At 47.3% G+C, this 15,595-nt stretch overlaps 1 protein-coding gene across 1 annotated transcript in view; it reads left to right on the top strand.

Moving 5' to 3' along the window:
• COTL1 (coactosin like F-actin binding protein 1) overlaps window positions 1-14,644 on the top strand; it is a 40,155-nt gene extending 25,511 nt beyond the window's left edge. Inside the window, exons 3-4 of the mRNA XM_081119692.1 lie at window positions 354-511; window positions 13,345-14,644. Coding sequence (XP_080975818.1) covers window positions 354-511; window positions 13,345-13,455 — 269 coding nt within the window. The 3' untranslated portion in view covers window positions 13,456-14,644. The remainder of the gene's footprint in view (window positions 1-353; window positions 512-13,344) is intronic.
• The last annotated feature ends 951 nt before the right edge of the window (window positions 14,645-15,595 follow it).

Genomic DNA, 15,595 nt, shown 5'->3' with positions numbered 1-15,595 from the left:
AGCTTCTCTCCCTAAACGACATCCAGCACTTGAGCCTTGACATCCCTAAATGAGGGATGGGAGGGTGCAGGTGTAGCAGCCAGAGAGGCTGGGTTCACATTCCAGCGTGGCTTCCGATGGCCTGTACGGCCTTGGGAGTGTCAGGTGACCCCTCTGAACCTCTATTTTCTGTGAGATGGTTATCAGAGCCTGGGTGCTGTCTTCGGGGTCAAAGGACAGAATGTTGGCCAAGGTCGGTGTTGGGCCCCTGCCGCGCCCCCCTGGGTGCGCTCGTGGCTAATAACCTCTCCTTGGAGACTGGTTTTGTGGTGTTTAAACTGAACCCTGTGCCCTCTTGTTGCTGTTGGCCACAGATGACATCAGATTGTTCGCTTTTGTGCGCTTCACCACCGGGGACGCCATGAGCAAGAGGTCCAAGTTCGCGCTCATCACGTGGATCGGCGAGAACGTCAGCGGCCTACAGCGCGCCAAAACCGGCACAGACAAGACCCTGGTGAAGGAGGTGGTGCAGGTAACTGGCCTTGTGCTCCTTCTGGATCAAGGGGTCACCACCCAGCGGGGACAGAGAGGCCTGAGTTTGGCTCCTGGGTCGGTGGCTTCAAGCAAGCTGTGCTTTGTCTCTGGACCACCACGGCCACGGGTGAAATGCTGCCAGCATTGTTTTCAGCGTGCAGGCCAGGGGCCAGGTAGCTGTGTCTGTGATCCTGACCACAGCCTAACAGAAGCACTGGAGTTTCCCTGTGAGGCTGGGGCAGGTGGCTCGTGGAGAAGGGGCCTGCGGGGATGGCTGCAATGGCGGCCACTGCCTGTTTGGATCATGAATGATCGTGGTTGACTTCCAGTGGTGGCCACGAGGACCCAATGTGAGAGTTCATGCGTACTCTCTCTGAACAGTGCCTGGCACACAGTAGGTACTCAATAACACTTGTTGAATGAATAAATGGCAATCATATGAGGGCCAGCAGGTGCTTTGTGATAATTTTGGTGGCTATAGAATGGCAAAGGCTATATCAGCAAAGGCACAGACTCCTAGCCTGGGTAGCTGGGCATTGGTCAGGGCTGACTTATTCCCAGGTCCCTGTCTGACTGAAAAGAAAGAGGGACAGGTGGACTTGCCCTTGGTTTTGTCTCTGAGCTTCTGAACAGTTCTACTGGTAGAGCTTTCTATTGTAAAGGTTGTTTTTTTTTTCCATTATGGACATAATGAAAATTGACAGCATCAGAAACTTTCAAAGTTGGGTCTAAGGCATAGGGTCAAGCTGAGAAAAGAAAATCTGAATCCCAGAAAGAGTCGCCAAGGGAAGGGAGCTGAGGGAGCGAGTTCTCTTCTCACCAAAGGGTCCTCCATTTTGCAAAAGGATTTCTCAAAACCCATGATAGGGAGGAGTGGTAGCCAATGGGTAGGGGGTTTCTTTTCAGGTGATGAAAATATTGTAAAATTGACTGTGGTGATGGTTGTTCATATCTATGAATATACCAAAAGCCATTCATTGTAAAATAAAAAATAAAAACCCAAAACACACACACACAAATAGGCTGTATGCCACGCTGTGTCCTGGGTTGGTGATCCTGACCAGAAAAACTGGAACAGAAAATCTAACTGGTGAAGTCGCAATGAAGTCTGGAGTTTAGTTGTTGCCATGTTCCAAAGCTGGCTTCTTATGAGCATACCATAGTAACCCAAGATGTTAACAGTTGTGAAATTGGGGTACAGGGTATATGAGAACTCTTGGTACTGTCTCTCAACTTTTCCGTAAATCAACAATTATCCCAAAATAAATCTTTTATTTAAAAAATAATGAGAAAGAAAAAAATTTGTATCATTCCATTATTACAGCCTATTTTTCCACCTTCCCTACCAGCTCTGTGGGCGAGCTCACCCACCTCTGTGCATTGATGCAGTCACAGCCTGCAAATCACGCTCTAACTGGTTTCTTTTTTTTTTTTTTGTTAACTTAACATAATTACGTAAATTATGCGACTGCAAAGCCTCTGTAATGAGCTCTTCTGGTGGCTGACTGTCCCATTTCACAAGTGCACTGTAATGTACCGCTTGTTCCCCTGTTGGTCTCTGAGTTGCTTCCCATTTTTATTTTTATAAACAATATTTCAACCAACATTTTAATACACGCAGCTCCTTTCTCTCTTCTGATGAGTTGTTTCTTTCTTTTTTTTTTTTAAATATATCTTTATTGATTTCAGAGAGAGGAAGGGAGAGGGAGAGGGAGAGAGATAGAAACATCAATGATGAGAGAGTCATTGATCGGCTGCAGCCCGCAACCCGGGCATGTGCCCTGACCGGGAATCGAACCCTGATCGCCTGGATCCTAGGTCGACGCTCAACCACTGAGCCACGCTGGCTGGGCCAGATTACCTTCTAAAAGGGTTAGCACTATGCCTGGGACATAGTAAATGTTCAAGAAATGGTTTTGATGGTTAACCAGCTTTTGGGGGAGGGGGTCTCCTTTATGGCAGGAGAATGGAAAATACAAAAGAATGCATGTTCCACAGCCAAGGTCTCCTGAACTCTGCCATCCACGCTTCGTTAGCTCTCTTCATTGGCCAGCCTGGGGTGGGCAGGAGAAAAGGAAACAAGCAGGGAAGGGAATGTTTGCCAGGATGTGTCCAATGAGGGCAGTGTTTGAATCGTGCAGATTGTATGGATAAAATACAATAACGTAAAATCGATCATTTTAGCCATTTTGAAGTATACAGTTCAGTGGCATTAAGTACATTCACAGTGTTGTGCAATCATCACCATTGTCTAGCTCCAGAACTATTCTTATCTCCCTCAAAGAAAACCCTGTGCCCATTAGCAGTCAGCTGAGTTCCTTTTCACCTAGAACTCTTCTCAGTTTGGTTAGGTGGGCCAGTGAATGAGGGTGATTTGGGGAAATAGGATTTTTTGGTGGGAACCTTTAGTTGGGAGTATTGGGTATAATTATTTTGTTTGCAAACTCAATTACATTACAGCAAAAAGGGAAGTTGTCTGGCTCTCCAGCCTGGGAGTGCAGGGGGTGCTGGCTCTAGGGGTGGCTGGATCCAGGGCTGAGGCAGTGTTCTCCTTTCGTCTCTCTTTTCTCTGGGTTTGGCCTCAGGTGACCTCTGTACAGCAGGAGAAATGGTCCAGGCATGATGGTTCTTCTGGATCTTGATCCCAGGGGAAGAGAGAGCCCTCCTCCCCCAGTGTCAATCATTTAAAATGACCCCGATTGTCCCAGCTTAGGTCACATGCACATCCTTTGGGGTAGGGAGGTGGGGCTTCATGATTGGCAGCTCTGGCCTGATTCCAATTAAAATAAAGGGATGCTGGTATCTAGATGAAAAGCACAGATGTCCACTCCAGTGGGTGAGCGGGGATGCATCCTGAACTACAAGTGCAATGTAATATTTTGACCATTACATTTTGCATTTCCACCTATGTATTTAAAAGGGTTTATTACCTGAAGCTATTACAAGACCTCACATTTATACTACAGTTGCAAATATAGCCATTTAAGTTCATTTTGCTGGCATAATGGTGTCTTTTGACAGTCACTAAAATGCCGTTTCCCCTTTGTTGAATGGAGACTTGGACCAGATGTCCTCTCAATGCCCTTCCAGATGAGTCATTCTGGATTCTATGTTTTGGAGACTGGGTCACTTTCCCAGCTGCCTTTTGCCATGATTTCCATGTAAAGAAGTGGATTGGTTTTGATTGTAATAGAAGTAATGTAACCACATCCTTATGTTTTGTGAGAATGTACATTGATGCAGATACACTGAAATCTTTCGTCTGTATTCAGAGCCAGGCCTAGAGACTGAGCTATGTTAGTGGCTGGGGGAAACAGGACAAACCAGGCTGCCTGGCCATTGGGCTGGGTGATGGTGACACCTGGACTTGAGTCGAGTCCTGGGAATGTGGCAAACAGACAGCACCCGTGGCTGCTTCTCCACCGCTGTCATCTGCTGCACAGAAGTGCCAGGCTGGTGCTGAGGACAATCGCCCATCCCATTGTTCTGGCACCTCTCTGGGATTATGGGGACAATGCAGTTGCCACCATTAGAGACCTGCCTGTGCCAGGCCAGGCCGTCTTGATTTGGAGCCAGGCTTGGTCGGTGATGCATCACGCTTGCCTTGCAGGATGACTTTTTTCGTGTGATCTTTTTATTTATTTTTTAACATTATATGAATGTCCATGGAGCCAAGTAACCAGAGGGCACATCTCAGCTTTCAGTGTTGGGAAAAGAGAGGAGCAGAGTATTTCCTCCCAGAAGCAGTGGAGGCTGGAGGACAGACATTTCAGTGACGGTGTGCAGTGATCAGCTTAGTGTGTCTTCTGAACCTCAGGGCAGGGTCTGCTTAAATTCTGGACCTCTGCTCACACCCCCAGGACCAGATGTGCCCAGCGCTCCTCCAGTAGGGTCACTTATGTGTGCCAGTGTGATAATATTAATATCAGTAGTTTTATTGTGTCCCTACCATGAATCTGACACTTTTAAGGACTCTTCACATATTAAATCATTTATGTGCAACGAGGCCAGTTCTGTCATTATCCCCATTTTACAGATGAGGAGCCCGGCGCCTGGGAAAGATGAGTAACTTGCTCCGGGTCCCAGCGCTTAGACGTGGTGGAGCTCTGCCTGGAGCTCAGACTGGTCCCAAAGCCCCGACTTGATCATCTCACCTTATTACATGTTTCCCAAAGTCCTCCAGCACCAAGTAAAATGTTCTGAGGCCACATGCGTTTTAGAAACTCTATTTTTGTAGACTCACATGGCACCCAAGAGGCTCTGAGAAGTTCTGCAGGAAACAGACCTTTTACATTCGTTCATTCATTCATTCATTCATTCATTCCTCACCCGAGGATGTTTTTTCCATTGATTTTTGGAGTGAAAGGGAGGGGAGAGGGGGAGAGAAAGAGAAACATCGATGTGAGAGAGACACATTGGTTGCTTGCCTCCCACATGCACCCCGACTGGGGCTAAGGATGGAACCTGCAACCCGGATACATGCCCTTGACTGGCTTGAACGTGAGTCCCTTTGGTTTGTGGGCCAACGCTCTAACCACAGAGCCTCGCTGGCCAGGGCTATATTTATTTTTAAATTTACTGCTTCTAAATTTTTCTTGATGATTGAACCTTTTTATTTTTAAAATGGACACTAAACATGGTAGCTCAGTGCTTATTTGAAGAAAAAAAAAATGCTGCTGTGTCAAATAGAAAAGTTAATGGGCTTAGTGGGAATGAGGCCCAAGTTGATATTCCAGCTCCATCAACTGTTAGCTTGAGGACCTTGGGCAAGTAACTTTATCTCTAGAATCTGTTCTCACTTATGAAAAAGAGAATGTAAAATTTCACAGAGCTGTTGGAAGGATTGAAGAAAAGTAATGTCTATGAAAAAAGTTTCTCCATTTTGGTAACTGGTGAACTCCTAATCATCCTTCAAAACTCCAGTTCTTTACCCCATTCTACCTTAAATTCTGCCTCAATCAGAATTAATTAATTCTTCATCTAGATTCCATAAATTATAAATTATAAATAAGTGTCTGTAGAAAGTAATCTTGAGGGCAGGGACCGTGGCCACTTTATTCTGTACTAAGAACATAACAGCTGACTTAAAATAAAACCATGAAGAAATGAATCTCTTCACATAGGCTCTAGACTATGTATTCCTAGCACAAAGGCTAGTAAATCTTCAATAAATGCCCTTTGGGTTGAATTAAATTGTGGGAGCCAATTACACTCAGGGAGGGATATGGGCGTTGATTGGGATTTCCAAAGGCCCTGCTTTTGTTTCAGTAGAAAGCAGAAGTGAGGTGAGCACTGGTTGGGTCAGCTGGGAGAACCTACACACCTCTGTTTAATGAGATTTCTGGGCTGCTGCTCCCCCGTGCAAAGCATTAGTTTGTTGCCCAGCACATCTATAGACTCCTCACTGCTCTCCTGAGGGTTTCAGCTGTTTGTGTCTACACTTCTTCAAGCCCATAGTTCGTGGAAATGCCCTTGTTCTTCTCAGAACCAGAAAGGGCCTTCTGTGTTGGTGCATTTCACCTGGGCCTGGGTGCAGGCAATGGGCTCTTTGTTGCTCGTGTCATGTATTTAAAACACGAACCACCTGATGACAAATACAGAGCTCCTCGGCAGCCTGTGAAGGGTGGTGCCAGGTGTCATGAGTAGAGGGCCAGGCTTATGTATCATGAGTCACGTGCTGTTTCTACCCCCAATATACAGATGAAGAAATCAAGGTTTGGAGGGACAAGACCTAAAGCCAAGGGGCGTGTTGAATCAGAAGCCAGATGGTGGGGAATTGGCTACCTCTCTAACGGTGGGGTGGGCAGTCAGCCCTGCAGCCAGCTCTGTGCTCCATCCAGAGTTCTTTTAACCAAGCTCTCTGAAAATTTGGGATGATAGTATCTAACTCATGGAATTGTAAAAATTAAATAAGATATTGTATACAATAAGTGTCTGATGTATATAAAGTGTTCAGTATAGGTAGTATTAAATTATATTTATTCAACTTTTGTTGAAAGTGAAAACAGTCTGCTATTTGCCGACAGTGAACATCTGTGAGTATGAGTTGTACTTTAAAAAGAAATCCGTTGAATTATTTCTTTGGGAAAAGTGTCCCAAAGTGGGTACGCTAAGGAACAAGAAATGCTAGGCACTATCTTGACCAGGCAGAAATTGAAGGCCTAACCCTGGATTTAATCTTGCTTGTCATTGATTAATAGCAGGGCTAGTTGGAGCTCTGGGTTAAGAAGGATTCTGAGGTTAAGTCTGAACTCAGTGGGAGAAGCGCATGATTGATTTGTGCTGTCTGCCATGGATACAGGAGGAGAGAGCTGAGTATGTTTCCCACACTCTTGCCACCCCTGATCTAGATGGAGCCATAGTCAGCACTCAGGCAAAGTGGAGTCGGAGCTTTAGAAATGTCTGTGGTCAGGAAAGCAGGGGTCAGATTCCAGGCAGTCCCCAAAGTGCTGAAGAGGTGGGTGGCCCTGCAGGGGTGAGAATTCGAGGCATGTGACGGCTGCCCCTATTAGCTTTGGGCCCAAACCTATCCACAGCTTGCTTTAGGATGTCATGGCTCCTGCCCTCCGTCTGCATTGGACGGCTATCCTGTGCCCATCAAAAATGTGACCGCATGCCTCTCTCTTGTCCTTTGTTCTCTCCTTGGTGGAGCTGGGTCTCATCATTCCTGAACTATGATGGTGACGCAGATGCCTTTGTTACTGAATCTGTCAAACACGAGACCACACCATTTTGATGTTTGTGTTTCGCTTTTCTGTGATGACTCATGCCTATTGTAAGAACCTGTTCTTTTTGAGTAAATTACACCTTGCTGGAAGGGTTTTTAAAACCTTGGTCTTTGAAGCACTTTTGAACAGTTGTAGGAGGGAAGTGTAGGAGGCCCAGGAGGGGTTGGCAGCTGAATGCCCAGCAGGTGTGATGCTGTGCATTTTCATCTGGCTCGTGTTCCAGCTGCTGGAGACCGACTGCTTTTCTTCAGCACGCCAAGGTCATTGGTTTATAATGAATCTTTGCCCACTTGGGGAAAAGATACATTATTGTGGCCAGCAGGTGTCTTGTCTACCCCCTGCTCCATCTCTCACAAGAGATTCTATCCACGCACTATTTTGCAAGCATCCGGGATGGGTCTGTAGCTAGCGCACAGCTTTCCTTTTGAAAGCCAGACTCTGATCCCAAAGTTGACTTTTCTGTGCCAGTTTTCTCCACTGCCCCTTGGATTATGGTGTCCAAATTGGAATGTTGTCCTACGTGCTCTAGATGCAAATACATGGATGACTGGTGGGAAAAGGGCTGGAAGAACCAGTTTTCCAGCCCTTTTCTTTCACGGAGATGGAAACTAGGGCCCAGAGCCATTGACTGCTTCCTTCAGGGCATTTTAGAGCCCCTGGTTCTCTTTTTCTGCTTTCAGAGAGACCCCTAAGTACCAGAATTTTGACTCCCCAGGACTTAAAAGAGTGCCTGACATATAATAGGTGTTCAGTAAGCATGTGCTTGCTGGAAGAATGAATTGCATTAGCTCACATTGTCTTTGGGTACAGTGAAGGTCATGTCTCCTACCTGGCCCCACTTTGTAGAAACGTGCATTGCTGTGATCACAGACTTAACTGTCAAAGGCTCCCCACTCGTTTTTTTCTTCCTAGACCTTCCTCACATTTTCTGCATAGGTTAGCCACCCACCATAGATCTAATATTCTAGGTAGAAGACCTGACAGTTCTGCCCAACAGGCCTCCTCCCTGTCTTCGTATGGCTTATCCCTGTCCCCTAGCTTTGGGGTGTGCAGCCGGATTTGCCATCTTCTTTCTGTAAGGACAAGGAGGTGGCAGTGTCACTGTCTTGGTTATTCCGAGGATGCCCCAGTCTTCCCTTCATTAAAAAATAAATGGTGGGGATGGAGAAATCAGTGTGGGGTGAGAGAAGAGGGACCAGCCATTCCCTGTGCCTTTATTCTGAATGTTTCTGAAAACTCCTTTATATCTCAGACTCCCTAACAATCTTGAGGATGAGGGCGGATTATTTAAAATATTATCTAATCATCCTTGAGCACTTACTCTGTGCTGAGCACACTCAGAAAGTGTCCAAGCCCTTTGCACACTCATCAGATCTTCGCCACAGCCCTAGGACATGGGTTCTCTTACTGTTCCCATTTGCAGATGTGGAGGCTAAGGCTCAGGGCAGGCAAGTCAGGCTGCTGGAGATGCACATGGACAACTATCTCTATTTGGATTTGGCCCAAATCTACTCCCAGCATGCTTTAGGGCTGAAGCTAGGGTTTAAACTCAGGCAGTTGGGAGCCATTCGAAAAAGAGATGATTTAAAACAAAGGATAGGAAAATATTTATGTACTTTGTGAACCATAGAAATTTTTTGCAAATAGATTCTCGACTATGTAAATAGACCCCCCGTTAGTAACCCCAGTTCTTCTCTTGAATTGCCTTCCTCAGAAGCAGACTGATGTCTGCCTCATATTCTTGAAGCAGGAGCATATGTGCACTTGAGAAAAGTCACAGGGACAAAACGAGTCCTAAATGTGGTTGGTGCACGTTTCAGAACCATCTTGGAGTCATATTAGCTAGAAGGGGATTCTTCCTTTGACAAGTCCTGCTGTGGGAGAAAAGGGAGAGACCCTGCCTGGAAGCTATTAGCCAGCATTCCCGGACATGACGAAGATCTTTCTAGAAGCACATGTGACAATGTCCCTAGACCTGCACATTTTGCTTAGAAGTGTTTGACATTTGGCTTAGGCAACTCTGACATGCTGGCATGGGAGGGCTGGGCAGTCTGGGGCAGCCCAGGAGGTGGGTTGCAGAGGAGAGAGGACACAAGAGAGACCAAGGTCAGGACCTCACCCCCAGGGCCTGGGCCTTGGGGCTGCCATGTGCCCTGGGGTGGATTGATCCCCGCCTCTGAGTCTCTGTTGCTTCTCTATCAAATGAGGGGCTGGATGTCAGGGTTTCTTTCAAAGGCTCTTTCAGCTCTATCCCCTCTCCTTTCTTGTTAACCAAGGTGTAATTTACGTAGAGGAAAACAACAAATCTCAGGTGCACAGGTTGATAAAATTTCAAATTTTTGTACATACTCGTGAAACCACCACCCAGATCAAGACCTGGAACATTTCCAGCCCCCGGAAGGCTCCCCCTCCCCGACTCAGATCAGCTCCAGTGCTTTATGATTAATGATTCTTCTTGACTGAGCATCGTGTTCCTTCAGACTCTCTTCCGCTCCACCTAGACCTGCACTGTCACTGGCCACCTGTGGCTGCGGAGCGCTTGAGGTTTGGCTTGTCGCTATGGGCTGCAGGTGTCCAGCAGGCACCGGCTTTGTAAGACCTAGTGTGGAGACAAGAGTGTAGAAATCTCATCAATGCCTTTTGTACATCTAGTACATGTTAAAACATTTTGAATATATAGGGTTAGGTAAAATACCATTACAGTTAATATCACCTATTTCTCTTTTGCTTTTCTCAAACGGGCTACTAGACAATCTGAAATTCGCTTCTAAGGAATTGCCTCTTGAGAAATGTCCCCTGCACCTGCCCCAGTAGCCATTTGAGAGCACCTGGAGGGTGCCAGGGACAGTGAGTGAGAGCGTGGAGGCGTGAGCGTGGTGGGGAGGCGGCCGTGCTTTGTGCAGGCGTGTTCTTGCGGTTTTCTGGTTGGTTAAGTCCTCGCAGGCTCCTTCCGGTCTCAGGCCTTGTCTCCTCTTCAAGGTCTGGCTGCCCACAGAGCCCGTTTTGTTCATTTCGGCCTCTTTTTCAAAACACGCAACGAAGTCCACGTCTGGGGCTGCTGCTGTCTCCCTTGCCAAGTCCACGTGCGAGGACTGCTGGAGGTGGAGAAGCGAGAGGGTCTTTCTGAGTTGGGTTGAGGTTGACTCAGACCTTCTGGGAACTTTCTGCAGAGTCCATATCCTGACAGGGAGAATCTTCTCCCCTTTGAAGCCTCTGGGGGTGCATGAGCGTCTGTGTGGGGAGGCCTGTGAGGCCTACTGGGACTGCCTCTGTGTGGCTGTCACCTCCTGCCTGCCCTTTGGGCTGCTGATCCCCATAGTGGGGGTGGATGAGTTTGCTTTTCTGTGTACTTTGTTTGACAGAATAATTTTTTGCTAATCTTTTGGTTTTAAATATATCTCCGGTATATAGCCTAGGGTTTGGGGGTTACCTTTTTTTGGAGCTTGAGAGAGCCATTTTTTAAAGGTAATTTTGCTCGTTTACATTTATTGTTATGTTATGTTTTTATTAGATTCTGCTGTCCTGCTTTCCTTATTCTGGCCATAATTTGATTTCCCATATACTTATGGTTTTAGGTTGGACTGTGCACTCTGTAGATTTCTTAGCCTTATCAAACAAACTTCTTCTTAATCTAAACCTAATGGCTAACTGACAAAACAGGAGTGCTCTTACTGCTTTAGATTGCCATATATAGCTATCACGGAGCAGTGAGACTTTGGACTTCCTTCTACAGGCACCTTGGGCTGTGGGCTTCCTTCTCCCGGGTCTGCCCCCTGCCCCTCCCCCACGCCTCTGGGGCTCAGGCTTGAGAAACACATTCATTCTCGGTTCTCCTTTCTGACTCCTCCATACAGCTTGTGTCTCCTCCTACTCATGACACACAGACCCCCCCCCCCCCCCCCCCCCCGAGCAGCACAGTAGGGGATGGAAAGGATGTTTAGTCATCCCGGGATAATTACACAATCTCTCTGCGCCCAACTTGCCAGGCCTCATCATAAGCAGGAAAACGTGTGCAGCGGCGCCTGGCTCATACTAGCTGCTTGATAAATATTAACCTCCCCCTTCTCCCTCCCAGTTCATATTCTCAGCCGCTTGACATGGCAGATGGTTTTTGTTTGTAACTGTAAAAGTTGACCTTCAGTGCCCTCCTGGTTTAGTCGTTCTTCTTGGAGGTATGGTGACATATGTTGGCATTCGTGTGTTTTTTAATCGAGGTAAAATTCACCATTTTAAAATATGCAACTCAGTGGCCTTTAGTACAGTCACGGTGTTGTGCAACTACCACCTCTGTCTAGGCCCAGAGCATCTTCATCCCCCCCCAAGACTGCAGACCTATTAGTAATCACTCCCTGTTCACCCCCCCCAGCCCCTGGCAGCCACTCATCCACATTTTCTCTCTGGATTTGCCTTTTATGGACATTTCATATAAATGGAATTATACAGTATGTGGTCTTTCATGTCTGGCTTCTTTCATTTACCATAATGGTTTTCAAGTTCATTTATGTTGTAGGGTGAATCAGTACTTCATTCCTTTCTTTGGCTGAATGATAATATTCCATTGTGTGGATAGATTATATTTTGCCATTCATGTGTTGATGGACATTTGAATTGTTTCCACTTTCTGGCTGTTATGAATAATGTTGCTAGGAATATTTGTGTCTAAGTGTTTGTGTGAACACATGCTTTCATTTCTCTTGGGTAGATCTCCAGGAGTAGAATTGTTGGGTCATATGAAAGGGTTTTAAGAATTAAGTTTGCCTCCCAGCCGGGTATAGCTCAGCGGTTGAGCATCTACCTAGGATCCAGGAGATCTCTGTTCCATTCCCGGTGGGGGCACATGCCTGGGTTGTGGGCTCGATCCCCAGTCCGGGGCATGCAGGAGGCAGCCGATCAATGACTCTCTCATCATTGATGTTTCAACTGTCTCTCTCCCTCTCCCTTCCTCTCTCTGAAATCAATAAAGATTTTTTTTTTTTAAAAAAAGAATTACGTTTGCTAATGTGTGGCAGCGCCTTGTACAAATAGGTGCTTAATAAATGGTGGTAATTGTTTACATTATTTTCTTGTGGAACTTTGTTTTTTTTAATGTGGTTGACTTTCTGACCTTCAGACTTGTTATTTATATTTAGGTAAAATTTTCTGTGTCACCATTCTGAGATGTTTCTTGTTTATTGAAGTCTTTTTAAAGTAACTGTTGATTCTTAACAGCTCAGAGTTATCTGATAAGTGAGGTCACCTGCTTCACTCATTCATGCCACAAGTATTTACCAAGTGCCTCATGTGTGCCAGGCCTGTGGGCTTTTGTGGTTGAAACTTGTGCACCCTAAGAGGGCATGGTGACTGCATTGAGCTTATTGCTATAGCCCCATCACATGGCATGGTGTTTGTTAAATGAGTGCAAGCGAACCCCCTGCCCTCAAGTAACTGAATGTCGCTGGAGGGCTTGGTACTACTTTGTGCGTTCAGTGCCTGGGCTAACCACCCAGACCTCAAGCTGGAAGCCCTGCACTGTTATGACCAGGGGTGCCTGATGCTAACTTATACCAGCTCATGAGAGCCAATCAGTCATGTGTCTCTTCCCAACTCCATGTACAGTGATGTCATGTTGGTAGCTTGAAATCAACCACCATGGGGCTATTTACACAATGGAAATGGGCAAAAGCTACAAATCAGGGCTTCTCCTCTCCCTCTCCCTCTCTTTTGAGAGCCTCCTGTTAAACATTTATCAGCATAACAGCCTGCCTTTCCAACCTCCTCTCATGCTATTCTACTGACAGTGGTTTTTTCACAGATGAAGCAACTGAAGCACAGAGAGTTGAAGGAACTTGCCCAGGGTAACACAGCCAGAAAATGACAGAGCCAGAATTCAAACCCACATCTGACCTTGGCCCACCTCCATGGTCTTGAGATTACACAGTACCTTGACTTTACCCATTTTCTGATCTCTAGTCATGTTTTTTTGTGTCAAGCCATTCTGCCACCAAATTTTTATTTTGATCATTTCTTAGTATTTCAGGAGCCAAGACTTCCTGGCATGTTGCCTGAGCAATGTTTAGATCTTGCCCCTTCTTACCGGAAACTGCATTTTATTTTGTTCTTGCAGAATTTCGCTAAAGAGTTTGTGATCAGTGATCGGAAGGAGCTGGAGGAAGATTTCATCAAGACCGAGCTCAAGAAGGCTGGGGGAGCCAATTACGACGCCCAGGCCGAGTAACCCCAGCCCTCCCCCTGCCCCTTGCCAAAGTCATTTGCCTGCTCTCCAGGGGAGGGGACCTCGGCCTCAGCTACCAGCCCACCAGCCCACCAGCCCACCAGGGAGAGGAGATGCAATGAGAGGCAACACCCGCCACCCTGTCTGCAACCCAACTCCCCTTCCCTGCTTCCCTCCCGAGTCCTGCTATGTCCTCTCTCGCAAAGCTCATGGAACATCTTTCTTTTATCTTCTTTGTCTTTTGTCTCCCTCTTTCTCGTTCTGAAGAAGAATCCTTGTGATGCCCAGATCACGCACATCCTCAGATCTGAGGCGCCTCCTGTGGTGACCCCCTTTCCTGGCCTTTCTCTTAGCCTGCCTGGCCTCCTCCGCCACGACCTCATGTTGCTTCCACCAGGCCAGTGCTGCCACCTCCGTTTTCCTTGGCTGGCCACCTGCTTGCGGCTGAGGAGGCGGCTGCACCCGAGCCGCACCCTCGACAGCGGCCTCGGTCAGCACCCGCGCTCACCCTGTGGCAGGCCCAGACCTCCTCGAATGTGCTCCAGGGTCCCCCCCACTTCCTTCAAAGTTGCCTAAGCTACAGAGATGGTGCTCGGTGGTGGGAAGTCTAGGCCTGATTCACACCGAAGGAGAAGAGAGAAAAGTTGCCTTAAAAGTTGCCTGGCATTGGCTTCGCCGCAGGGCCTGGGACAGCCTGCTCCCGCCCTTTCGATGGAAGTCTCGTTGTGGCACGAAGTGGGGGCCGAGGTCTGAGTCCAGATCTGACAGGAGTCTTTCAGGGTTAACTTCGGAGGCCCCCAAAGCGAGGAGGACGCTATGGGGAGAGGCCCGGGGTGCGGAACAGGAATCTCGGTAGAGCTGGGAACTGATGCTTTACGTTGGGGAAGGTCCTCTGCTCACAGCAAGGACAGCGTGGGCCCGAGGGCCCTCTGCCACCCTCGCTGTGTGCGCAGGGAGGGGACCAGAACACCTGTGGTTTTAATCCTACGTCTGCACCACACAGACAAGGTTTGTGTGGGGTTTTTTTCAAAGAAAGATGAGATTGGTTGGTTCTTCATGAGCATATTTTATATTCTTTTTCTTTTTCCCTTGCTCATTTCATTTTGGGGGAGGAAGTCTGTGCTGTGTTGGGGTTGTGAAGGACATCTGCACTCAAACAGTTTACAGAAATAAATGTGGTTTTTTGTTTTTCAAAAACAAGTTTGTCTGATTGTTTTGTAAAGCTTCTTTCTTTCTGTAAAAACCAAGGCCATTGTCATCTTCAGGTGTAATAGGCATTTATGGAGCTACTGGGGGCTCCATTCATATTGAAAATCTTATTTAATTTTTAACAAGCAACTTACGAAATAGGTGCTGTTTTGTGTCTCCATTTTCTGGAAACTGAGGCTCAGAGAGACTAAGTGATTCCCCTGAGGCCACCCAGCTTGAAAGAGGCAGAGCTGGGATTCGAACCTGGGTCTCCTGATGCCCCTGTGCAGAGGCTTGTGAAGGGAGTGGAGAGGAAATTGAGAATGATGGGACAGCAGGATGTGGCTATTTCCTGAGTGGTCAGGAGCCTTCCCTCTGCCTTTTCAGGGAAAGCTGAGAGAAAAACCCTCCTCAGCTGGGCTGTGACATCCTTTCTGAGGTTGTGCTAGAGCTTAAAAACTGGACTTCCAGCATGCCAGACCCGGTGGGAACTCAGAATCAGGCCAGAGGACTCTCACACTCACACAGCTGGGTTTGGAGGAGCTGAGTGTGGGGTGGGGTGGGGCTGGGGAAAGGGCAGAACCCAAAGCCTGAGGGAAGGGGTCCTGCCAGGTTTGGGCAAGTCCACGATTAAGCTGCCTTACAACAGTGCAGAGCTGAAGGTCGACCCATGGCTCAAGCCAGCCATATTTGTGTCCCCATACCTGCTTTTCTACTCACAGCTGTGTGGCTTTAGGCACGTTAGTTAACCTCTCTGGGCTTCAGTTTCCTTACCTGCAAAATCAGCAACAATATAACCTACTGATAGGTGGGAAGGCTGAAGGAGCAGCACGATTCTGAGGGTGCCCAGTAGGGGCTCAGTTATTATATCATGCCTGCCACTAGGTCTTACGAGTTCTGCGTGCCCCGATTTTTCCTACACCCAGAACAGAGGGAGCCAAACTGGGTCTCTGGC

Source organism: Miniopterus schreibersii (genome assembly GCF_964146895.1).
Source record: "Miniopterus schreibersii genome assembly, chromosome: 18".
NCBI classification, from domain to species: Eukaryota; Metazoa; Chordata; class Mammalia; order Chiroptera; family Miniopteridae; genus Miniopterus; species Miniopterus schreibersii.
Note: the sequence above shows the minus strand (reverse complement) of the source record. Positions and strands in the feature narration are given on the sequence as shown.